Raw genomic sequence first — 25,994 nt, forward strand, 5'->3', positions numbered from 1 at the left:
GCTTCTCCTCCCACAGCTAGTTTTCAAAGACTCCCCAGGGAAGAGGGGTTGACGCTTAAGGGAACTGTAGCTCTGCGAGGGAAGCAGGGAGAGTCCCCTCAAAGCTCTCAACACCCCCCACAAACTACAGTTCCCAGGATTCTCAACACCCCCCACAAACAGCCCAGGACTGTTTCAAACGGGGTTGCCCAAACTTGGGTCGCCTGCTGTTTGGGACTACAATTCCCATCACCCCTGACCACTAGTACTGGTAGCTAGGGATTATGGGAGTTGTAGTCCAACAGCAGCTGGCGTCACAAGGTTGGGAAACCCTGATTTAAGGTCATCACTGTCTTTGAATGCTTTCAGTAGATGGACTACAACCTCCACCAGCCTCAGCTGACATGGTCAAAGAAACGAGCGCAGCCTCCTTCCCCGCTTTGCAAAACTGAGAGGAGCCCCTGAAGCGACCCTCTTTGGCTCCCCGCCAGGGCTTCGCAAGGAGGATTCTCGGACGGGGACCCGGAAGTGACTTGCGTGCGAAGCAAGTTGCTACTCTCAACTTTTCTCGTATCTCTGCGGCGATTCCACAGCTTCCGTCAGTCTCAAGAGGCGGGACGGGAAACGTGGAGCGCTCGGAGGAGGCATGTCCATCGGCGGCCCCTGTAGCCCGGCCCGGAAGTGTTGCCATGGAGCCGCTTGGAGGCCCCGGAAGGAGCTCAGCCGTTAGGAGTCGCGGAGGCGGCGGCGGGTCGTCCGGGGCCCGAGGTGGGTGGCGGTAGTCGGTTATCGCCCTGTGGTTGTTACATATTTAAATATATGCAAATATGGCCCCGACGCGGATTTACCTGTCTTTTAACAGCTTTCGCCTTGTGCGGATCGAAGCGCGTCGCGTCGATGTGAAAACGATCCGCCTTTTGACGTCACGGCGTCGACTTTGTGACGCCAGAGGCTCTTTCGCGGCGAGGGCCCCGTGACTGAGGACTTAATTGATCATATTTGCATTTCCTCCCCCCTTTTTATCCAGGGATCTCGAGGGGCGGATGCAACGTGGCTCTCCCGCTCCCCGTCTAGCCCCCCCCCCACCTTGCGAGGTAGGCTGGGCCGGGAGACAGCGGCTGCCCCCCCCCCCGCATCACATCCAGGGGGCTTCATGGCCTGCCCCCCCCCCCGGGCCCTGGCCTGCGAAAACCGCGGCGTGCTCTTCCCTGGTGCGCTCACGCGTCACAGCATTGCAATTTTGGAAAGGGCTTTTTTCTTCTGGGGCGAGGCAATAGGGAGGCTGCCGCAGGTCCTAGGACGATGCTTGGTACGCACACAATGAACACGCGTAAAGCACTTTAAAGTCTTACAGCTGCAGTGCAGATTTCAACAGACAAGGTAGTTCCTGCCTGCAGGATCCAAATATAGCTGAGGGGAAATGCAGCCCCTCAGCTGATGGATAGCGCTAGTTGGTTCCTCCGCCCCCTTCCAGTCCTGAAGGTGGATCAGACGCAAGGCCCCTCCGTTGCAAAATTCGGTTCTCACCGGAGCCAGATGCTTGCAAGCTGGACGCGAGTCCCCCAGCACTCTCTCTGCTTGTCAGCCCCAGCGCCTGGTGCTAAGAGGCCTGCCATCTCTGGCAGTGGAGGTGGTGCACAGCTACAGTAGCTACTGCTAGCTCTACCCTCCATGAGTTTGCCTAACCCCTTTTAATAGTCATGCATCCAGCCGCCCTCCCTGAGAGGCAGCAGGTGCTGCTCCCCAGTGTCAAAGGCCAGAGTGGGCTGCCCACCTGTCCTCCAGTCCCAGGACAACAGGCCCCTGGAGCAGAGTGGTCTGGCAGGCTGGCAGTAAACTCCTTGCAGCTCCCACTTACTTATGTTAATAACTTTTAAAATACAGTGGTACCCCGCTAGACGAATGCCTCGCAAGACGAAAAACTCGCTAGACGAAGGCATTCGTCTAGCGGAAGGCTGCCCCGCAAGACGAAAAAGTCTATGGGGCTGCCTCGCAAGACGAAAAATTTTCGTCTTTTTTTTTTTCGTTTTGCGAAGCGCGGCTGTCATTGCCGCTCCGCAAGACGAAAAACCCGCTAGACGAAAATTTTCGCAGAACGAATTATTTTCGTCTAGCGGGGCACCACTGTATGCTGCTACCCAATCAACCAACAGATACTTCTTATATTTGGTCAAATTTTTTAGTTGATCTACATTGCAGCCGTAATATAATAATATATCTAGGCAGCTGGGAAAGCATACCCCTCTCCATCTCTTCCAGGTCTGTGTTGCAGAGTGTGTGTTGGGGAGGCTTTGAGCCATGGAATGCCGAGTGCCTGGGGGCTTGGGGCAGCTGGCTAGCATGGGGAGTGGAGCTCGGTGGGCTGATGGTTCATGCACCTCTTAAAAGTAATACTTCTCATGTCCTTCAGGAACGAGGTGTTTAATTCAGAGTTTTCAGAGTTTCCTGTTGCCCAGATGGCGTTGCCCACAATCCCTTCGTTTTGGAGCAACCGCAGCAGAGCCCTTGAGCAGCAGATTGTGCACCACCGTGAGCAAGAAGCCCGTTTCCGGAATCTGTGGGAGCTGAACAGCCGCTATTTTCAACAGTCTGGGGTCTACAGCTCAAAGCAGGCCCAGTGGAGTTCACGCCGCTCCTACCAGCAAAGGTAAGGCTAGGGCAGTTCCCATAGCAGGGTGGGGAGAATCAGCAACTTGAATAATGCCTGGGTACAATTTTTGGCTGCATTTGCTATTAACTGTGCCAAACACAAGGAACTGAAAGGGAAAGAGCAGCACTGGCAAAGGCCCTTGCCCCTCCTCCACAGCCCTATTAGTTGTCCCCAGCAGCTGAAATCCAAGCAGCATGGTGGAAGTGTTGGATTCTGTCTCTCTGACATTGACCAAGGGGTGACTGCGGGGGTAGCCGAGTTTTTGGCAGCAGTGCTTCAAGGAGTACTTTAACAGGAGGAAATTCTAGATTTTACTAACACACACATACAATCAGCCTATGAGTTTAAATGTTGTTTATTTGTGTATATATATTTTGACTTCCGGCGGCGACGCCATCGCGGGCGGTCGTGGGTTGCCTCGGCAGCGAGGCGACCCAGGCCGTCCCGGGGGTTGGAGCCCCGCTACCGCAAAGCGGGGCTCCGGTGAGGCGCGGGAAGAGCGTCCCGCGCCTCGGGCTCCCCGGCAGGCCCATTATGGCTCCGAACCCTTCCCTCGTTCCCCCTGTAAAGGGGGAGTGGGGGTGAAGGGACCACGGAGCCGGGCTATAGGGGACATGCCCCAACCGGGACGGCGAAGCGGCGGCCGCCACTCACGGTGAGCGACATCGTTCTCCCTGCAGAGGAAAAAAAAAAGGAAGCCCGGTGGTCGTGAGTATTGGATTGGACTTTTTTTGACATTTAACGACCCGGGAGGTATTACGGAAAGGAAGCCTGTTTCCCTCCCTTCGGTGGAAAGAAAATAACTGTATTGATAGACTGCTGTTACAGTGATGGTTACAATGTTTTGATTTTTGACAAGTGAGACTGTTTAGATCTCCCTTTGGAGGAGTAAGACGATGGAGAATATCTCTTTTTGAAAGTCCTTGCGCCCCGGCTCCAGGAAAAATGGCTGCGAAAGCTTGAGATTGAGTGGAAAAGTACTGGCACTAAGATCGAAAAACATTGAAATCTGATACCTATGCCCACTTCAGCCATGTTGGGTTTCGTTTTTGAGCTGGTCTTGGACTCTGGACTGACTGATGAACAAAGGATTATTTTTTTGAGGCTGGAACTGCTTAACCAGAAATTGGTGTTGCTGAACCGGGATATGGCAGAAAAGGTATATCCCACAGAGGAGACTTTTCAGGACATTGCTGCAATTGAAGAGAACCTTGGCAAAGAGCTGAAGGGGATTATGGAAGAACAGAGTAAAATGGCTTGGCATCTCCGACAAGAAGGAAAGTCCTGTGAGGGTGGCAGACCCAGGACGAGGAGGTTCTATATATCCAACTTCTGGGGTGAGAGCTCGGGAGTGATGGGGAAAAAATTATTAAGTCTACAAATAAAAGAAGAATGGAATGCCGAAACGGAGAAGCTGGAAGGTGAAGAACTGTGCACCCTGATGCTCTATGCAAGGATTGCTGTGAACTGTGTCTGGATCTGTGGATTTATAAGAAAAGAGGACAATTTGAGGAGTGGTTCTGGCGCAAGATGGAAAAGGAAAATGGCTAGAAGGGGGATAGGATGAACTGTATTGGTACCCTGAAGCCGGTGTGTCAAGTTTTCTTTAAGTTTTTGAACTAGAAAAGGGATATTTTGATTTTTTCTTTATTAGCAGCAGTTTAAGGGAAAGAAGAAGTTTGATATGATTTGATTTAAGAATAATATGTTAAGATATGAAGAATAATATGTTAAGATATGTTAATAATATGTTAAGATATGAAGAATAATATGTTAAGACATGGAGTTTTGTTATTATCTATATGAAGTTACTATATGAGTTGATTTTATCTAAGATAAGAAGTGAAATATTATTGTAAACTAAAAAACAAGATTTTAAGAAAAATGTTAAGTTTTGAATTTTTAAAAGAATTTAATTTTAGAAATGGGAAGTTATTAAAGTAAATTTGGAATAGGAGCCGAAGGAGAGAAAGCAGGGGAAGTCATTAGTGATGATTCAACCAAGAAACTTTTTTTTTAAATTTAAACAAGAAGAAGAATCGTTGGTGTGTTTGTATTTGTTTAGTTATAGTGGTGGGTAAGTGTTAGGGTTAATGTTGGTGAAGGTGTTGGAGTGTTCTTTGTTATCGAAAAACCAATAAATTCTTTATATAAAAAATATATATTTGTGTATATATATTTTAAAGTTCCTGTACGTGATTCTTGCTCTCGCGATTTTACATGTAAATGCCTAATAAAGGTTTGATAAGTTATTGAAATCCAAGCAAAATATTTTATTTTAAAATAATATTTATTAAATTTTTCCACATAACAAAAAAACTACAAACAATAAACAACAAACATTAATAAAAAACACAACAAAAAATACAACTTATTACTTCTACAAAAAATGATTCAATTTTTCCTCACATCTTAGTAGGACTTCCTCCTATCACCTCCTTCTGCGTCCCTTATGAATACCTTTTTTGTAACTTCCTAATTTTAACTAATTCTAATCTATTTTCTTACAACTACTTAACCATTAATATCTCTTATCTCTTATCTCTTAACTCATATTATCCTCATTCTAATTAATTAAATCTATCTCTTATCCTATCTTATCATCATATATCAAATACTACTAACTTCCACTCTACAGCCTATCTTGTTCTCAAAATATATCTAATTTTCAATCTTACAATGATCTTTTAAATACAATTTAAATTTTCCCCATTCTTTATCCACCGCGTCATCTCTCTGGTCACGGATTTTCCCGGTCATTTCTGCAAGCTCCATGTAGTCCATCATTTTCATCTGCCATTCATCAATTGTTGGTAATTCTTCTGTCTTCCAGTACTTCGCTATCAAAATTATGGCTGCTGTTGTGGCATACAAAAACCAATTCCTATCACTTTTTGCAATGTCTTGACCTAGGATGCCCAATAAAAAGGCCTCTGGTTTCTTCTTAAATGTGTTTTTCAACACTTTTTAAATTTCATTGTATATCTTTTCCCAGAAGTCTTTCACTTTAGGGCACAACCACCACATATGGAAGAAGGTTCCTTCTGATTGTTTACATTTCCAGCATTTGTTGCTTTGGCCATGGTATATTTTAGCCAATTTCACAGGGGTTAAATACCACCTATACATCATCTTCATGATATTTTCTCTTAATAAACTGCATGCTGAAAACTTTATACAGTGGTGCCCTGCTAGACGAATGCCTCGCTAGACGAAAAACTCGCTAGACGAAGGCATTCGTCTGCGGGAGGCAGCCCCACAAGATGAAAAAGTCTATGGGGCTGCTTCGCAAGAAGAAATTTTTTCGTCTTTTTTCGTCTAGCGAAAGCGCGGCTTGCATTGCCGCTTCGCTAGACGAAAAACCCGCTAGACGAAAATTTTCGCAGGATGGATAATTTTCGTCTAGCGGGGCACCACTGTATTTGTATTCCAAAGCTTTTCCCAATCCTCCAACATGATGTTGTGCCCCACATCCTTTGCCCATTCAATCATTGTTGACTTAACCATTTCATCTTGAGTATGCCACTCCAGTAACAAATTGTACATTCTGGAAAGATTTTTGTTCTTAGGTTCTATAAGTTCAGTATCCAACTTGGATTTTTCTATCTGAAAACCAGTTTTCCTATCTGACTTGAATGTCTCATTTATCTGATAATATTGTAACCAGTCTGTTACATGCTCTTTTACTTGTTCGTATGGTGAAATCCAAGCAAAATAGCTGAAGTGTAAACAGGCACTAGCATCTGAAAGAGGGTCAGACTTTTTACACTTCTCCAGGAAAGAAAGGACCGCGCTCTGCAACCTTGCAGCAAACTGGGAGAGCTAGCATCAGTGTTGTGTGCCACAGCAAAGAGAACAGGACATCCTTAAAGAAGGTTAGGGAGGTTGGGGCTGTTTTCAGAAGCTAAACTTGAAAAAGGGATCAAAGTTGGGACCAGCGGAATATTACCATATTCATCTTTGCTTTTCTTTTTTAAAACCTTTGCTAGCATGACCGCCTATCACCGTGAGAAGCTTAAGGAAGAGAAGTGTCTCAGCCTGGAGCAGAGACGCAGGCAACTCCAGAAGCTGCTCTTTGAGGAGCGTGAGATGCTGGCAGCAGAGCTGCAGGAGCTGCGGCTGAACAAGGGTGCAGACCTGAGTGAAAAGAGGCAGAGGAATGACAAGCTGAAGTCAGCCAGAGAGGAGCGGAGAAAACAGGTCAGTCTGAAAGGAAGACGATTTCTCATAGAATCATAGAGTTGGAAGGGATCCCAAGGGTCATCTAGTTCAACCCGCTGCAACTTTCCTTTGGTTACAATAGAGAGATACCTCCTTTGTCAGAGAGTCTTAAGGGCTCTTCCACATAGGACGACATTCAGAAGCATTCACAGAAGCACTGGGAGGGCTGAGAGGATTGCCAGGAGGTGATCTCTGCCATGGGAAATGTTGGTCTGCTCTTTTAAACCATCTGGGGTGTGTGGGGGTGAGGCACACACCAGCTGAGTGTAAGAATTTCCCAGGATGAGGAAGGGAGGGCTGTGTATCTGCTGGCAAGTCTGGTTCCTCTACAGGTCTTCTTTGTGAGTGCCCCATTGTCCATAAGCACTACTGCGTTTGCAGGCTTCCCTGAGGCACCTGCAGGAGCCAAGGCTTGACTTGCAGCAACTTTGGTGTTCAAAGCCACCTTCACGTTGCCTAGTGATGCTTCCAGGTCTTGCCAAAGGCTTCCTTTCCCAGCATCCCAGCAGCATCCTTCTGCCACTGCAGGCACATCCCCAAGCAGTGTCAGTAGTTTCATTCCCCATTGCTGATGTAACATGATACCCATGTTTACATTCCTGTACTGTTGTGTACTGTTCTGAGAACAGAAGTAAACTGACAAGTGGGTGAGGCTCTGGTGCCGCCTGCATGAGGGATTCTGAGTTCTGCTTTCTTAACAGATTGCAGAGGATTGTCTGTACGAGTGCTGGAAGAACAACAGCGCTAAGCTCCGAGAGGTGAGAGATAAGGGCACAATCCAGCATTATTTTGCCCCAAGGAATCCTGGGGGGGGGGGGGGTGTGCATTAGAACAGAATGTAGCTCTGTCAGGGGGACGGAGTAGGCCAGTCTCCTCTTGGGGCAGGATCCAGGCTGGACCAGCTCCAAGGCAAAGTGCCTTTCCTCACTCTGGGGCATTGTGGGATATGAGCATTGTCACTAGACTCTTGCTGCTTTGTGCTGGTGGGAATATCTGGCTGGGAAAACTTTCTAAGAAAAAGGTGGCTGCAGGACAGGCGTTGGCAGTGTGTCCTGTATCCTGCCCAAGGATGCTGGGTGCCAAGGCTCACTGCTTCTCTGTACCAGGATGCTCCTGTCCTGCCCTTTTCCTCCAGCTCAAACCTTGGAATGGGAAGCAATGCTGTTGCTCCCCTCTAAAGCAAGTTCTGCAGCTCAAAGGATTGGGGATGGATAGCAGTCCTTTGAGACAGCTGAGCTGCTGCTTCCTTTCCCTTCCCACCAGGTTGCGTCCAAACTGCACAAGGAGCATGTGGTGGAGGCCTGGGGAGATCAGCTGATTCAGAAGCAACAGGTAGGCCAGGCTCTTTTCAGAGCCCGCAGTGTGCTTCTTTGCAGGCTTCCTGGGCCTGGTGCCCCATGTCTGCCCTCCTCCGGCCTTGAGAAGGCAGCAGGTGGGCAGGATGCTCATGCTTCCATTTGACCCCAATCCAGCGAGAAGCCACTGAGCGGGAAGAGAAGATCCGTGCAGAAAACAAATACGAGGCAGCCCGGAGCAAAGCCCTGGAGAGGATGAAGGAGGAGGAGGAGAGGCGGAAGCAGGAAGAAAGGAAGCAGGCAGAGTTCCTGCGGCAGCAGATTAAGGAGCTGCAGCTGCGGGAGGTGGAGGTACATGCTGGGTCTGGCATTGAGTGGATGGTGCTAGAAAGGGAGCTGGTGGAGGATTGCAAGCACCAGTCCCCACCCCCCACCTGCCATCTGTCTTGTCTTGCTTCTCTTTGTGGCAGTCCCCTGGAAGAAAAGTCAGAGATGAGATTTTTTGGGGGGGTGGGGGAACAGAGACAATAACTCTCTCCTAATTCTGCTCTTTCCCTTATGTGACCACCACAGGAAGTGGGATTTAGGGGCAGGCTCCATGTTGCCTTTGGGGGCTATGAACTGAAGGCACTTGTTATAAATCGACCCAGCTTTGGGTATCAGTGCAATCCATATTTCCACATGGCTGCTCCAGGGCTTTTGGAGCTGAGGAAGATGTGCCCTGCGAGGAGGAGTGTTGGGTTCCCGGCTGCACATGAGGGCAATTGGTTGGCTCTTGTGGGGGCAAGCAGCAAGGAGGTGCAAGAGCTGAGCAGCTCCTGGTCGTGTGCATCTGGGATGCTGAGTGCGCAGCCTCTGCTGCAGGGGCAGCTCCAGCCCCTCCTTTCCCTAGCAGCTTCTGTTCCCCACTGCTTTCCTGCTGGGAAAGGGAGGTGAGCCTGGAGATGAAGGATTCTGGGTCGTTCTTCTTCTCCTCAGGCCACAAAGCTGAAGAAGGAAGAGGAGAACTTGCTCAGGCAGCACTGGGAGCTGGAAGCCCTGGAGGCCAAGCGGAAGTGCCAGGAGCAGGAGAGGAAGAAGATTGAACTTGGGTATGGCTCTTGGAGAGCTGAGGGCATGAGGGGGTTGGCAGAGGGCACCTGGCTGCCCTGAGAGCTGCTATAGTCGTACCTCGGGTTACGTATTTTTGGGTTACGTACTCCGGTACCCCAGAAGTGTTCCACGCATGCACAGAAGCGTTTTGCACAGTTCACACATGCGCAAAGTGCAATTTTAAGGTTACGTATTTTTCGGGTTACAAATGGCAACCCGGAACCAATTAAGTACGTAACCCAAGGTACCACTGTATTTAGCTCCCTCCCTAGCTAAGTAAGGATTTGGGAGGAGGTGGTGGTGGTGGTGAGAGAGGAAGGCAGTAATGGGGGAGCCTTTATTTGGCTGAGGAGAAATATGTTGTGGGGTGGATTCCTGGCAGTGCCAGAGCCATAAGTGAGGGACACCCTTCTTCTATCTCATTCCTTCTTTCCCCTCATTCCCACTGTATCTTCCTCCCAGGACACCTGCTTGAAATTAGGCTTAGGGGTGCAGGGTTCCAACCCGTGGCTAGGGGATGGTTCAGCGCCAGTACTTAATTTCTCAAACAAGATGTATTAGGCAGCTGCAACTTCCACCTTGCCAAAAGTGACCCTGTGGGTGCCTTAATTGTGGTGAAAGTGAGGCAGTTTGCACATGCACAGGGGTGCTGTTTACATTTTTTGTTGCTTAAATGTACTTTTAGCTGCACTTGAGAACTTAACAAGCTGGGGCAGTTCTGAAGCCCCCCTACTTCTTTTCTCTGGCTCTTCCTGTGAATTACAAACTCTGGGTCTCCTCTTCTCTCTTCTCAGGTGCTTTCTGAGGCACCAGTATCAAGCCCAACTGAAGAGGCAGGCCCAGCGGATCCAGGAGGAGCTGGTAAGTTGGTGCCACTGGAATGCTTTGTGCTTCAGGCAAGAGCACAGCTGGAGGCTGGTTAGATGGCTGTCCCATGCCCCTTCAGTTCTGGGCTGCACCCTGCCCATGGCCAGTGGCACTTGCCTTGATTGCATCGCAGCCTGCTGTCAAATCTCAACATTTTTTGTAAAGCCAACAATGCTGGAGACAATGCCTTCCCTGCAGTATTCCTGCTTTTTGGGCGGCTGTTCTACAGTCGGCAGCCTGATCATCCTCTTTGGTTTGCTAGGCCTTTGCCACCTCCCATCTCTTCCAGCCACCTTGGCCCTGCCTTAAGGAAGCGGCTGGGCCTCCCTGCCAGAATACGCCCTTTGCACACAGATGGTCCTGGGCTCTGTCCCCAGCAGCTCCAACTCCAAGGGGCTGGGAAGGGCTCTTGTAGGCCTGAGGCCCTGGAGCTCTGCTGGACCATGGAAGCTTCTCCTGGTCTGCCCTGCAGGAGAAGGACAGGCAGATCCTCCTGGCGCTGATGGAGCAGGAGGACGAGGACCAGCGCCTGAAGTCCGCCCGGCGGGAGCAAGCGGTGGCTGCCGTGGCCTGGATGAAGGAGGTCATTGAGGAGCAGCTCCAGCTGGAAAAGGCGCGGGAGGCAGAGCTGGAGACCGTCTTCAGGTGAGGTGGAGGAGCAGGATGGAGGGCGGGCTGTGGTGCAAGCTGCCGCCAGCGCTCCCTTCGGCAGTGTGGTTGAAGCAAAGGCTGCTGGGAAGAGGAGCAGCAATTGCTTCCCTGCAGCTGGCAAACCTCACCCTGCAAAAGTGTCTTAGCTGTTGTGCTTGCAGTGGTGGGGAGACAGCTGGAACAGAGCAGCCGCCAGCCCTGCCTCCCCCCCTCCACCCAGTGCCCTCCAGGTTTTGCTCCAGCTCCCATCAGCTCCAGCCAGCATAGCCAGTGGTCCAGCTGTGGGTGGAGAGGGCTCCTGGGATCTGTGATGAGCTTGAAGGAATCTCGTAACTGATTCCTGCATTGCAGGGGGTTGGACTAGATGACCCCTGGGATCCCTCCCAACTCTGTAGTTCTATGCTTTCTTTGGGTCGGTGCTCTTCAGGTCTCAAAGCAGCTGTGGGGTCCCCTATTTGTATGGAGAAAGGCCTAAGGAGGCCTCTGGGCAGTGCCATTGTCCTCCATGACAACCTCTCTGGCACTCAAGTCACCCCCTCCTTTCTCTCCCACCCCTGCCCCACCCCACTGAAGGGAGGAAGCCAAGCAAGTGTGGGAGAAGCGAGAGCAAGAGTGGGAGAAGGAGCGCAAGGCCCAGGACAGACTCATGGCTGAGGTGAGTTCTCTGCAGCTGGAGCAGAAAGAATCAAGGCAGGTTGCCTGCGCAGCAGGACAGGAGCCTGGGCTTCTCCTTCCCTCTCACCTCCTGCTTGAAACAGGTCTTGGCAGAGAGGGAGCGCCAGATCCAAGAGAGGATGGAGAGGAACAGGCAGGCGCAGCAGGAATCTGTGAAGTTCCGGGAGCAGCTGATCCAGGAGCTTGAAGAGGCCAAGCAACTGACGCAGCGGGAGAAGGAAGAGGAGGCTGCGCTGAAAACTGAGCGCAGGCGGGAGTTGGAAGCGCAGGTGAGTCTTGCCCGGAGTCAGCTGGCAGCCCCTGTAGGACAGGCAGGCATAAAAAATCGAAAGCAGGAGGGGTCCACACCTTTGGTGTCTGGGTGGGTTTCCCCAAAGAATACAGGGAAGTTATCCTCACCTCAGCTACAAGATGGTCCACTTCATCATTCTGCTTTCTGGGACTGCTTTCCCACCCAACAGGGAAGTAGTCAGGCAGAGACAGGAGCGAGAAGTGAAAGACTGATCAAGGGCTGGGGGCACAGGACCTCATGCAGCAGGTGGTGACAAAATGATGCTCAAAGTTCAAAGCTGTGCTTAAGAAGAGGGACTTCGAAGGCACCGGCTCACAGGGGGAAGCAGGAGGGTAGGTGGGCTGTCCAGAGAAGGCTGCTAACTGTGAGCTCTAATAGTTCACGTGGGCTGTGATGATGCACCCACCTTGCTGGGTTTCTCCCTCTCCTTTCCCTATTGCTTCTTCAGCTCACAGAGCGGCAGCGGCAGGAGCAGGAGGAGCTGCAGCGCCAGTGGGAGGAAGAGGCTGAGGCCAAGCAGCAGGAGCAGCGCAATGCGCAGCTGGAGCAACTGGCCGCCAGCCACATGATGGAGTTTGGCTATCGCAACAAGGTGAGGGGGGCAGAGGCAGCAGCCTATCAGAACTGGTGCCCCATGCCACTCAACAGGCAATTTCCCCATCCTGTGGGCAAGAGAAGAGTGATTCTGTCCCTTGGGTGTTTCTGAAATCCCTCTTGTGGATGAGCCAAGCCTGTCTGTCTGGCCTCCTAGCACATGGGTCCTGGACAAGGGAGTCAGACATTTCCAAACAGTTTTGGGTTTTGTGCCTGGAGCAACATATTTGGGGCACAGCAAGGCAGCCTTTACCACCTCTTACTTACACATGCAGCTGCCTCCCATCCCAGCAATTTCATTCAGGGATCTGTCAGGGGTTGAAGGCAAATTGTTACCTGCAAGAACTGAAAACATTTCTCCTTCTCTGTTCTTTTCCAGAGCTACAGCTATCCCAAAGCAGCCTGGACCTAAGAGAGCTTGCTTTCCAGTTTCAGTAGATTCAAATCCTCACTGTGGGAGCCGCTTTCTGGTTGCATCCTGCTGGGGGTGCTGGGACTATTTGTGCAGATTAAAAAGGAGAGAGGCTGGAGGGTTGCAGCCACACACACCCCTTGCACAGCAGCTCTCTCCTGCTGTGGCTCTAAGAGGCTCTGCTGATTCTTCAAGGCACTTGGGGGAGATAGGGGATGGTGGTGGACAAACTCAGTAGGCAGCAACTCAACCACACACTGTCCCTGGAAGCCTTCACCTTCCCTAACCTTGGATGTGGAAGCAGCAGCTACCTATTATTGCTGTTGGCAAAGCAGTACAATGAAGAAGATGGTGGGAGGCTGCAAGCATTCAGGCTCTGACAGGGATGTCCAGAGGCTCAATAAAGCTTTTTAACCCTCTTACTGCAAGCTGGTGTTGCTCCTTGGCTTTGTCTGTGAGAGAGAAGGACCTAAAACCCAGCGGTCAGTTGCTTTCCCTTTCCTGAGCCTACCTCCTGGTAGGGAGGAGAGTTTGCTTGCTGCCCAAAACATTTTCTCTGCCTGCAATGGGCCCACAGGCCCAACAAGGGCAAAGACATCCAAATCTGTGCCAGCCAACACTGTCTGCAAGAAGGCAAAACCAGGAGACAAGAGCAGAAAAAGCAAGATATCTGTTCTACCTTTTTTGTTTTTTCTTTTAACCCAAAAATAGTACAATACTTTTTAAAAAGGTAGTTAATTACAAGGTAACATCAGCATCCAACATTATTATGGCACTTGGTTTGGTTTCTTTTAATATATAAATACCAACAGGGTAAAACACACACACACACACACACTCTCTCACGCACCCCTCAAGTTGGACTGCTGCTTCTAAACCCAGAACCCTCTCCACTGGAGCAGGCAGCCTATCTTCCTATGAGTGGCATGCAGATCGCCTCCTCTCTGCCTTGTACAGAAGCAGTACCCTGCAGTGAGCTGGCAACTTCACTCGGGCCATGGCAGAGCCTGCTGGGGGGAGCACCAGGCAGGGCAGGAGGAAGGATGAGTTGGTCAGGCCCAGCCAGCCTCAAGCTTCCTATTTCCCCAAACCCGAGACCCTCTTGGTTTTGTGCATACATTTTGGCCAGACACTTAGAGGAGCTAAGTGGGTCTTGTCCTGCTGGGGTGGAAGGCTGCAGTGGAATGAGTGGGAGATGAACCCAGAGCACCACAAGGCACTCTTGTTTGTTACAAGACAGGTGTGCACAGAATTGGGCATTATGTGCCCACAGGCTGCCCTTTGGGTTTTCCACCTTGAGCACCAAACTCTCACAGGCTGGCTGTAGCCCAAGACTCTTTCTCCGTTCAGCAGAATTCACAAGACTTTCTCTGGATTCATCGGAACCCTTTACTAGTGGGGTGGCCCAGATGCACCAAGATGAAGGGAGGGGGTGGGGCTGTTGCTGGACACAATCAGCTGTTTGTCTGCAAAGCATGGCATCCATCCACTGGACCACTTGGGCACCCAACAGCAGAGCAGGGGCTTCCTCAGCCACCCTGCACAGCTGCCCCCTTTCTGAATGTCACCCTGCCATGCTGTCTTGGTGAACACGGGCCAAAGAAAACCTGAGACCCTTCCATCTGCTTCCACCATGGAAAGCAAGGAAGGGTCCCAAGGGACTAAAATATTAGAGCGGTGGGGAAGCTAGTCCGACCATTTTGTAGCAAGCCTTTGTTAGCCTGGTATTGTGCAAGGAGTGGGGACTGATTGGCAGGGATCATGTTTGGGGTGGGCGGGTTGTCCTTACCTACCGCCCCCCTTCAGAGGCTAGTGGTATGTGCAACATAGTGGTTCAGGTGTGTCAAACAGCTGCATAACAAGACTTGGGGATATGTGCCCTGTATCCTGATATGTGCATTTCAGTTCACAAATGGTGCAGAGTGCGACCCTCCCTGACGCTCCCTACCCCAGATACACACACACATCCCTGTGAGAGCGGTTGATGCGAAGATTGGCTCATGACATGTTCCAAACAATGACACCCTCTTTACACTGGCAATACAGGCATAAGATAAGGCAGTGGGTTACATTAATTCGGGGGGGGGGGTTCTTTTGAGGGTGGGGACATGCAAAAACCCTTTAATACTGAGATTCCTTTTAAAAAAAGAAGTAACGCACCACCTTAAATATTCCTGTAAAAAACATGGAAACGTTCAGCTTCCCAGCCGACCCTTTGCAGGGGGCCTGCTGCAGAGGTGGTGGGGGGGGGGACACGGCGGCCTCAGTTGGTGTTCTCCTTGGTTGTGATGGTGACCAGCTGCTTGGCAGCTTTGGCGATGTCATAGGCGCACTGAATGACCTGCTGTGTGACCAGCTGGATGTCGGCCAGGGGGCAGGACTCTGGCGGAAGGGCCTTCGTGCACTCGGAATGCAGTCGGAAGGCACTGGAGGTCAGCAGCCGCAGAGAGGTGCGCACCAGCTCAGACTTGGGCTTCTGGGGAGGAGAGAGGAAAAGGGGGGAAAGCATGACACAGGGGGACAGGCACCACTTGGCTAGAGCAGCACTTCGACATGAACATCAGGGGCGGGGGGCTAAAGGAGCAAGCAGAAAGGAAGATAGGTTAAAAGGCCAAATAGTTTTGCTCCACTGCAAAAATGTATCAGCTGTTGCTTCCATTGTGTGCACCTAAGAGAGTGGTGGCGAACCTTTTTGAGACCAAGTCCCCAAACTGCAAACCAAAACCCACTTACCGGTATTTATCGGAAAGTGCACAAAGTTTTTGGGCTTTTTTGTTGAGCTTTTTTTTTGGGGAGAGACAGAACAGAGAAATCGTCGTGGTTCTCGCCATCTCCCTCCCTCCCCCCCCCCACAGGGATGCGTCGGGTGCACTCCCCAGCTAGCTGGCTGGCTTGCTCTCGGGCTGATGCGACGGGGAGGACGGAGCAGCCCTGAGGCCAGGTGAGCAGCGGCGGCCAGGAGGAGAGGGAGAGCCCTCACCCCAGCCAGCCAGCCCAACAGCCGCGGCTGCCTGCCTGCCCACGATCCTGGCTTGGTCTTCCCCATCTTCCTCCCTCCAGCAACGTCACCGCAGCAAAGGGGTGAGGCTGGGTTGGGCCAGGCACGCAGGGAGGTGGCGGGCAGAGGTGCCCTCCTAGCCCAGGCAGGTCAGGTCCATGGGAGGCGAGGGGCCTGCGGAGGATTGGAGCTGGGGGGGCACAGAAGGGAATGGGCGAGACCCGGCTTGGAGGGGGGAGCTGGGAACTACCACCCAGCACTGAAAAAAATGCAGGCAGAAAATCACGAGGGTCAAATAACGAACGCTGTTACGCCCAATCAGAAACAGCCACTGCCGCAGCCAATTGAAAAAGAGACCAATCGCCAAACACAATCGCTGGCTACCAGCAAAAAAAAAAACTTCTGGGTTTAAGCAGTGGGTGCATGCAGTAGCATGGGGAGGAGCAGGAGCACAAACGGAAAACAACAGCAAAACAACAGCGTGGGTGGGCCTATGGCGCACATACCAGCAGTGAGGGTACGTGTACCATAGGTTCGCCACTGCTGACCTAAGAGGATTTACGGTTAGGCCTGGAGAAATGGTTCATCCAGGGAGCTGAGACCGGCTCCAGTGTCCTAGAATCAGAACTGCAGCATTGGAAGGGACTCCCTGGGGTCATCTGGTCCAACCCACTGCAAAGCAGGAATCACAGCTAAAGAATCCCTGGCAGGCAGCCACCCAACCTTTGTTTGAAAACCTCCAGTGAAAGGGAGCCCACCACCTTCTGAGAGACTCCCTTACTGTCTGTCAGATAACTTTTCCTGCTGTTTCCTCCTTCTTGTCCTTTGACTATTCACTCAGCGTAGCTGTCAGCTTTTTCCTTTTCTTGCGAGGAATCCTATTCGGAATAAGGGAATTTCCCTTTTACAAAAAGGGAAAAGTTGACAGCTATGCACTCAGTGTGGGCAAACCTGGATTATTTCTCGCTAAGTCGCTCAGCCAGAGATTCAGGTGTGAACAGTGGACTTTACGGCATAAAGTTTGCAATATGATTGTGTCAGAATTCCCTGTCTCTTTAGATCTGGTTAGATGTTATCAGTCTCTGGCCATTAGGATGATTTACATAACTATAATATATTTTATTATTTACAAAACTCACAATGAAATATTGCATTTAAAGAAACTAATAAGGATGGGATGGGAACAGAGAGATTCAGGGCTGGCAGAGGAGCCCACTCTGCATGCGGAGGCTGCCAGGCTCCATCCGCAGCAGACCCTTTGTCCAAAACCCTGCAGATCTACTGCCCCCCCCCCCATGGAGACAGCCAATGCCAAGCTAGAGGGACCCCGGTGTGTCTCACCTAAGACCACTTCCTGTGACCGGTAGGAGTTCTCCCAAGAGAGCCAATGGGGTGTCCTGGTTAGAGTGTCGGGCTAAGACCTCAGAGAGGCCAGGGTTCAAATTCCCACTTGGGCAGAAAGCTCACTGGTTGTGACCTTGGTCCAGTCACTGCCTCTCTCTCAGCCTAACCTACCTCACATGGTTGTTGTGGGGATTAAATGAGGAGTGGGAAGAACCATGTAGGCCCCCTTGAGCTCCTTGGAGATAAAGGTGAAATGAAATAAGTCCTCTGGGTCCTTTCCACAGGCTGGCCACCACAGGGGAGTCCCCGCCGCATTCAGAGCCCCCCTCTGACCTCTGCAGGGCTACTCACTTTTGGAAAGAGAGCAGCCATCTCCGTCACTGCCACATGGATCCTTTCTGAGCAGGGGATGTAGCTGCAAGGGGAGAGAGGGGGCAAGTCATTCTAAGGGAAGCAAGTTCCACCACCCCCAGGGCCACAAAAGGTGACATTAGTTGCTCCAGAGGCAAAGCCATTAAAAACAAGGGTGTCCACACATCCAGGCCCACCTCATGCACCTTGGCAAGTGGCAACACAAGAAGTACAGCTTGGAAGTCCAAATGCTTGATGTAGACTTTAAAATAACAATAGCCAGAAGAAAAGCTTTAAGAGGTCTCACAGAAAAGAGTCTCATTGTGCTGGGAGAGAGCAGAGGAGATGCAGACTGTCCCTTTCAGAGAGCAATGGTCCTAAGAACTTAAGAGGCTGCTGGATGAAGCCAAGAGCCCACCGAGTCCAATTTTCTGTACTTACAAGGACCAACGAGATGCCTGTTGGAAACACGCAAGCAGGATCCAAGCACCAGAGCCCTCTCCCCTCCTGCAGTTTCCAGCAACTGGGCTTCAGAAGCACTGCTTCCTCCAATTGTGAAGGCAGAGCAGAGCCATCATGGATAGGAGGCATCAACAGCCTTCTCCGTGACAGCAGCAGTGGTGGTGGCAGCGGTGGGGGGGGGGATGCTTGTCATAGTGTCCAAAATTGCTCCCAAAAAAGTAATGTGATGGAGTTACAGGCAAGCAGGGATTGGAGCCTGTGCGCCTGCAGTGCCAAGACCCACACAGCCCACGAGATCCAACTGGTGTGCACGCAGGACTGTTAGCCAGGGATTATGGCCCAGCCATGTGTGTATTAGTCCCCCAGTCCACACACACACACACACACACACACACACAAAAACCTTGCTACCAGTTGCATGCCCAACCTCCATGCTCTTCCCCAAACTCAAGCCACAGTGAGACAGGCAAGGCAGGCAGACAGGTGAGATGGGGAGCTGGGTCGGTCATGGACGATTATGCAGGAAAGTTGCTCGAGGCAAGGAAGGTCTCATCTAAAGCCCAGCAGAGGTGGATACAGATGTGGAGCCCAAACAGTTGCTGCCAGACCCCAGGAGGATGGTGAAGGGACCCAGAGAGCAGAGTCATCACAGCTAACAGCCTTATTCTCCTCCCTATATTTGTCCAATCCCCTTTTAAAGCCATCCAAGCCAGTGGCCATCCCTGCCTCCTGTGGCAGTGAATTCCACAGTTTAATATGTACAAGTTGTGCAGCCCTCCAGATGCCATTGGACTATAGGTCCCATCATCCCTGACCATGCTGGGAGTTGGAGTTCAACTGTGTGTGGGAGGGACACATGTCCCTCACCTGAACAAGAAAATGAAAAGCCCATTTCAGCAAGTCCACCTAGGATCAGCACAGAGCTCCTGCTGTGCTCCAAGAGCAGCCAGGACCTTCCTAAAGCTCAAGGATGAAGCCGCTCCCTTGCACCCTCCCACTCTCTGCCTCTTAGCATTCATTCTGTTCCCAGACCATCTTTCTCCATGGTTGAGGAGGGGGTGTCCCATCACCAAATGCCAGGGCCTCAACCTTTTCCTTTAGCTCTTGTGGGGCTTCTCAGAGGCGCAGGATTCTTCATCTGGATTTAGGTCTCTGCGCTTCTGTTTTCTGCCCTCAAGTGAGCTCAGAAAGTCCCACCTGTGATGAAACACAGGGTGCCAGCTGAGCAGGTGACACCCCTGTGGATGGTGAAAGAAGGTTTCCCCTTTCATTGCTGCACGACAGGGTACCAGGGACAGAGCAGCCAGAAAATGCCAGGCTGGATGAAGGAACACTCCCCCGCCCTTGCTGGCCCCAAACTGCACTCCCATCAAACCCCAGCTCCTCTCCCAAATGGTGCTGAGCAGGCTGGGCCAGGGTGTTCTGCAGCCTTTCTTGCATAACCGCTAAACACCCCATGCTTGGGAGGGGAGGACCCCAAAGAAAGAAAAAGGACACTGTGCCTGGGAGGCAGGGACAGAGGCCAGAATACCAGGTGGTGGGAGGGTCAGGCTGCCGGAGGGTCAGAGGTTGCAGAGAAGCTCGCTCGGCCCATGGAACCAGGGGACTGAAACAGCCCAGGCTGTGCCTAAGCTTGGGGGCGCTGCTGTGCCTGAATGGCCTGGGCACCCCAAGGAGGAAGACCAGAGAGAGACAGAGAGAGGAGAGAGAAGTTTTTCTGCGGTTAACTCAGCACAGGAGCGCCTCACAGCCCAATGGAGCGCTTGCAGAACCAGGGAGCGCATAAAGCTGTCATAACCTACACTTTTGCTCAATAGGATACACATGTGGCTCGAGCTTCCCCCCTCCCAAACTCTCAGGGTCGCTTCTGCCCCTTGACACCCCTCCAACCCCAAATGGGGTGAGTAGGAAAAGGTGTGGGAAAATCCAGGACACCATCAGATACTTGTGTAGCTCAGGGCTTCTCTTGTACACACACCTTTTCCCAGCTAAAGAGGGGGAAGATATGATGTGTAAGCACCAGATCCTTGCCTGTTAGGAGGTCCAGAAGGATGAAAATAAAAGCTGCCAGTTGCCTTGGATGGAAAAGGTAGCAAAGCAAGCCAGATATAAAAGAATTTGGGCCTCTCTTTCTTTAAAGAAAGATGGACGTCAACCCGCACTTGCAAGACACACACGCATCATCATTGCTCTGCATGCTGCCTCATCTAATTGATTCCAGGATCCCTCCTGATGGGGGAAGAGCACTTTTGCTCAACACAGACCAGGATACTCAAGCGCTTCTTCCAGGGACCTCTGCTCTGACTTCCTGGCCTCCTCACCTGTCGTGTTTGTTCTCCTGAGCTGCCCGCAGAAGCTCCTGGATGTTCTTGGTGATCTGTTCCGTTTTCCGAATTACGTCCTCTGTGCTGGGGAGGCTGGGGCTGGCATCTGGGTCCTTGCCCTCGGAGGTGGGCCCCTCTCCCTGTCGGAAGGCGCTTCGCTGCCTGGCCTTCCTGCTGATTCTGCCAACACACACACACACAGAGCGTTTCAGAGGGCCACTTGCCTGACTGTCACTGGCAAATCAGAATCTCTGCCAAGTGGCCAAGAGAGAATTTGCAGACGATAACTGATCTCCTCTCCCTTTGAAGACTGATATGAAACAAGCCACTAAAGAAACTGGGGGCGGGGGGGACATCTGCAAGGCTGCCAATGGTGCTCTTTGCACTGCACCCCAGGTCCCTAGTCTGCTGGCCTTGGCTGCCAGGTAAAGAACAGGCAACCTCCTTCACCCCAAGATTCATCCTCCACTTGTAGGAAGTCATGAACAAGGCCCAGAAAAGATCTGCTTCCTGGAGGCTTATGCTCACCGCCTACATCTTTACCCAGGGCCATTTGGGGAGAGAACCGGGGGGGGGGGGTGTTTCTCCACTTGCTTGTGAAAATGCAGCCTGGCTCGATTACAGGAGTCATTTTGAGGCATGTGCTCAGCAAAACTTCCTACTCCTACACAGTCTTGAGGGTTGCCATGTTGTGCTTTAAAAGGAACTGAAGGGACCCTGTGTTATCTGTGGTCTTTCGGACGCTGCTGGACTTCAGATCCCACAATCCCTGGCTGCTGGGAGTTTGAGTCCTGCACGAGGTGGAGGGCCTCCAGCTGGCAGAGGAGGCTGTGTGTGAAAACAGAGCCCATCTACAAACCAGGAGGACAGGGACAACACTGCTTGTGGGGGACCCTGCAGAGGTCGCAGGACTCCAATTCCCAGCAGCCCCTGCAGCCAGCATGGGCAATGCTCAGGGATGAGGGGAGGCTGGAGTCCAGAAACCTCTGGAAGTCTTCATGGGTTTCCCACCCATTTAGATTTCATATAAGCCCTGTTTTAAAATGGCCACACTGGTTGCCAGCTCCTTTCCTGGCCCAATTCAAGGTGAGCACATTGGGTGTCCAAAGCTCCAACGCACATGCACACCCCAAACACAGGAAAGACCTTCTTGGGTTCTGAGCTCACCCTTCAGCTAGAGACCTTTCCCCTCACAGAGGGGCACCTGGAGCCTGCATTATATAGCCTCCAGCAAAGGCTGAAAAGGCTCCTCTTGACCCTGGCCTTTGTCACCTGAGAGGTGCGTTTGTAGAGCCCACCTTGAAAGTTGCTTAAATTTGCTTTTCATATGGTGTTTTAATGCAACAACCTGCTCTGGGCCCTTAGGGTGAAGTGTGGGTAATAAATACTAATCAACAGGAATACTCATACACAGCCCATGCTCTCCTGATGCCTACCCTGTCTCGTCGGGCTCCAGCACAGGAACGGCATTGTCATAATCCCCTTCAGGCAGGCTGCTCTGCTTTTCCAGTCTGGATGCCTGGAAGAGAAAGGGCAGGGAGCAAGATGGGTGCCACCAGATTCATAGATACAGCCAGACAAGATGCTCTTATAGCCAGACCTTTGTTCTGCCTAACCTAGGGCTACTTACTCTCACTGCTCTCAAGCAGAGGGTCCGTTGCCCCTGCTGCTACTGCTGTCCGAACCTTTTAACTGGAGAGGATAACCACTGGCTTCACTCCAAAAACACCAGCGTTTCTCAGCAAAAGGCTATGCCAGCCCTCTGGGCTTCAGTGTACAGCATGGACGAAGTGATACATTCACCCTCTGACTTGAATGCACTGGGGTCAGCCAATGGACAGACAAAAGAAAGTCCTTCTTTGCACCCTGCACAGTTAAAACTATGGAACTCTCTCCCACAGGAGGTAGAGAGGTCCCAACCTAGCTGGCTCTAAAAGAGGATTGGACAAATTCCTGGAGGAGAGGGCTATGGATGGCAACTAGCCCCCCCAGGCTACGTTCTACCTCCTCTGACAGAAGCAACTGCCCCTCTGAATAACCAGTGGGGAGAGTGTCGCTGCTTGCGGTTCCTGCTTGCGGGTTTCTAGTTGGCTGCTGTGAGAACAGGAGATAGGACATGATGGCCTTTGGCCTGATCCTGCAGGGGTTGTCTTATGTTTGTTGTTGTGCTCTGTTTAAGAGAATCATGGCAACTGCAAACCCCTGTTGGATTTTGGCCACTGCTGATGCTTTACAGTGCTGGGAAAATTCTTGTTTGGGGAGCACCACCCCCACAAAGCTGCAATTACCCTCTTCCCTGTTTTGCCCTCTGCCTGAAGGGTTTCTGAACTAATTTCCTATGAAGTGGATAGCACAACATGGAGTAAAAGTGATCTGGGTATCAGCTCATTGAGGGAGGGGTCAACATGTGGGTGGAAGGGAAGACCCAACACCGGTTTCTCCAATACCTACAAAACACTTTGAGGGCAATTTAAGGGCAGAGCCAAATCCAGGGAGACCGGAATAAATAGAATATCAGATCCAGAAATTAAATTCTGGAAGGCTAAAAGACAGAAATATAAGGAACAGGCATCTCCTTGCACAGATGGTATCAAAAGCACACTTTTGTCATCTTGCTTTTCCATGGTTCCACATCACCAGGAGAAAGAACCCCTAGGAAGAGGACGAATCTCCCCCATTGCCCTTTCCGCCCTCCAACTGCCTCCCCTTTTCCTTTTCCTTTTCCCTCCTGCTCCATCCCCCTTGGTGGCACAAGCTAAACTCTGACCCTGCGGTGCCACTTTAATGGCAGGTGATCCTCTGGCTGCCATTGGCTGAGCTGCTCTGATATCATGGAAGGGGCAAATCTGCTGGAAGCCAGGAATCCCCACTTTTAAAACTTGCCGTATCTCTGCTCACACCCTAAACAGAGGTGGATGGCCATCTGTCTTGGATGCTTTAGTTGTGATTTCTACATTGCAAGGGGTTGGACTAGGTGACCCTCAGGGTCCCTTCCAACTTGATGATCCTATAATTCTTGTTGACTGCATCCTGTGCAAATCCATCTGTGGTCAGGTCCCCCCCCCCATCCTGCTTGGCTCCTTTTCTGGACTCCCCTCCCCCTGGCTTTGCTGCGTGCTCCTTAAGCTGGAACAGCCCCCAACACACCCTGAGAGCTTTATTCCTTGCTGTGACTTTGGCCTTCTCAGCTGCCCCCCCCCCAGCTGTCACCACAGGCCCCTGCCCAGCTGTCCTTCTCCCTCTTAGCTTGCCAAGCCCTCCAGGGCTTCTTTGACCAGGTGGCCAGCAAAACCATCACCAGATTGCGCAAGAGATTCTGGGGACTGCCTTGCAAGCATTACAGCCTCCCCCAATTTCTGGTCCAGCTGGCACAGCAGCCCCTCCCCCAACGCAGAACAGTTAAAACTTCCCAGGCGGCTGTGGCCACCTCTCAATCTCAGCTAGCACTCCAGCTTCTTCCAGGCAGCTTCGCAGTTCAAGCAGCTGAGAGAAAAAAAAGGGGGGGGGAGGCACATGCATGGTGGATCCACAGTGCCAGCAGCTCAGGCACAGTAGAGTTGGGGGGGGGGGTTTGATAAGAAGTGACCCTGCTGCAGAAGGAGAATGAACAGCTCTGCTAGCAGAAGTGGGAGCTCTTCCAGGGAAGATGTACTGTACACAACCCTTTGTGTGTTTCTGTATCCCAACCAGGAGAGAATGGAGGAGAAAAAAGGCATGGAGGAAGAATAGCTGGTCACCAGCCCATTCCTCCCTGCCTAAAAATAAGGGAGAGAAAGAAAGAAAAACACACACACACACACACACACACACACACACAGAGGCACATGTGTACAGTACAAAAGCAGGTTCTTATAAAAAAGAAAGAAACCCATGGTAAAACGTCCCAAGAGTGGGTGATGGGTGCAAGAGCAACATCTCTGAAATCCAGCAAGACACAAAGAGGCAAGCATCAGCAAGTCAAAGGTGCAAAAGAACTGAGTGAGGAAAGACAAAAACACACCATTGCAAGGAGCCCAGGGTGCCTGGACGTTGGCATGAGCAAACTCTGGCTCTGAAGTAGTGGAAGAGCACATGGGAAGAAGCCCCCTGCGGATGCCCCTGCCCCCCTCCTGGGGTCCCACATCTTTCAAGGTGCTAACTGACCACCAGCCCTCTTTCATATTTGATCATCCCACTTCATCAGAGAAACTGACAAGCAACCGTAGTGTATGCTTAAGGTTCCCTGAGCATGCACAGAGCAGCTTTCTCTCCCCAGTGAGCAACAGCAGTCCGTCCTCATATGGCGGGCACCAGGTTGGCAAAAGCTGAAGGATCCTGTGTGCTGAAATGAAGAGGGCAAGCGGGAAGGCCAAAGCTCCAGTCTGCACAGCAGAAATGCTACAGCATTTACAGAGAGAGAGCGCTTTTCCCAGGGACGTGGCCAGCCTTGCCCAACATCTGGGGAGCCCCAGATTGGGGGCAGGCTGAGTGAGGCAACCCCAAGCAGCCCCCCAAAGAGGCAGCAGAGCAGTGGTCTTACTTACATGGGGAGGGAATGGCTGCAGCCGCGACGTGATGTGCTCCTCTGGGTAGGAGACTTCGGCCAGTGGCAAGTAGGGCTTCTGGGCCGATCCTGTCTCGTACATGGACATGGGCCGGCTGCTGCGCACAGAGGGCCGCCAGATCAAGGAAGAGTGGCTGCCGGCATCTGGGTACTCAGAGCCAGCCGGAGTCAGGGAGGTGTTTGTTGTGGCCTGCCGCCGGAGACTCGTGTTCTCGCTCTGTAGCGTCTGAAGCTGGAATAAAACATTTCAGAGTGTGTGCTGTCCCCACAGCACAGCAAAGCAAGAATTGGGGGAGGGGGCAGCACAGTCGGTGCATCCTCATGCTTGAAAACTGTCACCAGCTAGCCAGGTTTTGCTTGTCTTTCTGTTTTTAAAGGCAGTCTTTTCCTTTTATAGGAAACACCTGCCAAATCAGTTACATGCTCAAAACTTTGGGAGTCTCAAAATTTCAGGCGGGGTTGTGTGTGTCAAGAGGAGCTCCCACATCTAGCAACATGAACCCAAGCTAGGCCAAGTTTCTGAGAAACACAGACAGCGGCTTTAGCAACATTCTTTAAAAGTGGCTGACTTAGGCCAAGCGCCCAACGGTCAAATCAGAGGAAAGAGGGAAGTGGGGAAATGGCAATGTCACCGCAGGAAGTAGAAGACAAAATGAGACTCAAACCTATTTGCACAAGAGAGAGGGCCAAGGCCGCTGGAATGGAAACGCAACAAGGGGGATCAGAACAGGAGCCCCATCACAAGAGATTCCCAACAATGTCCTCAAGTCAGCTAAGGGCACAATTAATCAGGAGGAAGAGCCATAAAACCTCTGGTGGGCCTTCTGCAGTTTTCTGCGCAGTTTACAGCTGGCGGTCTTGCTTTCTCCCCCCCCCCCGCCAGATATAAAAGGAGGAAGTTCCCCACCCCCACTGGCAGCTCATGAATTACTACATCCATCCTAAAGGGGAGGGGGAGGAACTTTACATAGCACTGAGACGTTAAGCCATGCAATTGCAGTATTGGCTCAGAAAGAAAAAACCCTTTTGCTGCCTTTGGAAGTTAGTTCTCTCTCCCACCCCTGAAGTCCTGTGGATACCCTTCCTCAGCCCCTCCTCTTCCTTCTTACTCTAAGCTGCAACCTATTTCTCAAACCACCTCCCCACTGCCTGCAGTAGCCCTGGCCACCCATCTAAAACACAAAACACGGCCAAGAGGGGCATTGTGGTCACCTGCTACTCCTTGCTGAAAATCTTTGGGGGAG

The 25,994-nt window shown here is 51.5% G+C and overlaps 2 protein-coding genes across 6 annotated transcripts in view; one reads left to right on the top strand and one right to left on the bottom strand.

Moving 5' to 3' along the window:
• Positions 1-2,194: 2,194 nt before the first annotated feature.
• On the top strand, positions 2,195-13,097 carry TCHP (trichoplein keratin filament binding). Its single transcript, XM_033170005.1, has 12 exons — positions 2,195-2,626; positions 6,619-6,829; positions 7,552-7,608; positions 8,114-8,182; positions 8,323-8,496; positions 9,124-9,236; positions 10,032-10,098; positions 10,577-10,749; positions 11,329-11,410; positions 11,514-11,699; positions 12,171-12,314; positions 12,696-13,097. The coding sequence occupies exons 1-12, from the start codon at positions 2,352-2,354 to the stop codon at positions 12,726-12,728; spliced, it is 1,584 nt and encodes a 527-aa protein (XP_033025896.1). The 5' UTR covers positions 2,195-2,351; the 3' UTR covers positions 12,729-13,097.
• A 301-nt stretch (positions 13,098-13,398) lies between these two features.
• The window catches only part of GIT2 (GIT ArfGAP 2), a 41,738-nt gene continuing 29,142 nt past the window's right edge, over positions 13,399-25,994 (bottom strand). For all 5 annotated transcript variants that reach the window (XM_033169142.1, XM_033169141.1, XM_033169140.1 and 2 more), the window contains 5 exons: positions 24,731-24,982; positions 21,644-21,726; positions 20,205-20,387; positions 17,422-17,485; positions 13,399-15,204 (listed from right to left, as the gene is read on the bottom strand). In XM_033169142.1, coding sequence (XP_033025033.1) covers positions 14,992-15,204; positions 17,422-17,485; positions 20,205-20,387; positions 21,644-21,726; positions 24,731-24,982 — 795 coding nt within the window. In that variant the 3' untranslated portion in view covers positions 13,399-14,991. The remainder of the gene's footprint in view (positions 15,205-17,421; positions 17,486-20,204; positions 20,388-21,643; positions 21,727-24,730; positions 24,983-25,994) is intronic.

This window comes from Lacerta agilis, chromosome 14, assembly GCF_009819535.1.
Source record: "Lacerta agilis isolate rLacAgi1 chromosome 14, rLacAgi1.pri, whole genome shotgun sequence".
In the NCBI taxonomy this organism is placed as follows: domain Eukaryota; kingdom Metazoa; phylum Chordata; class Lepidosauria; order Squamata; family Lacertidae; genus Lacerta; species Lacerta agilis.

Excerpts from the sequence above, each read along its gene's own strand:
- TCHP (XM_033170005.1), top strand. The coding sequence starts at position 2,352 with ATGCACCTCTTAAAAGTAATACTTCTCATGTCCTTCAGGAACGAGGTG. Across the intron at positions 9,237-10,031 it reads AGGAAGAAGATTGAACTTGG|GTGCTTTCTGAGGCACCAGT; the intron begins GTATGGCTCTTG and ends CTCTCTTCTCAG. Across the intron at positions 12,315-12,695 it reads AGTTTGGCTATCGCAACAAG|AGCTACAGCTATCCCAAAGC; the intron begins GTGAGGGGGGCA and ends GTTCTTTTCCAG.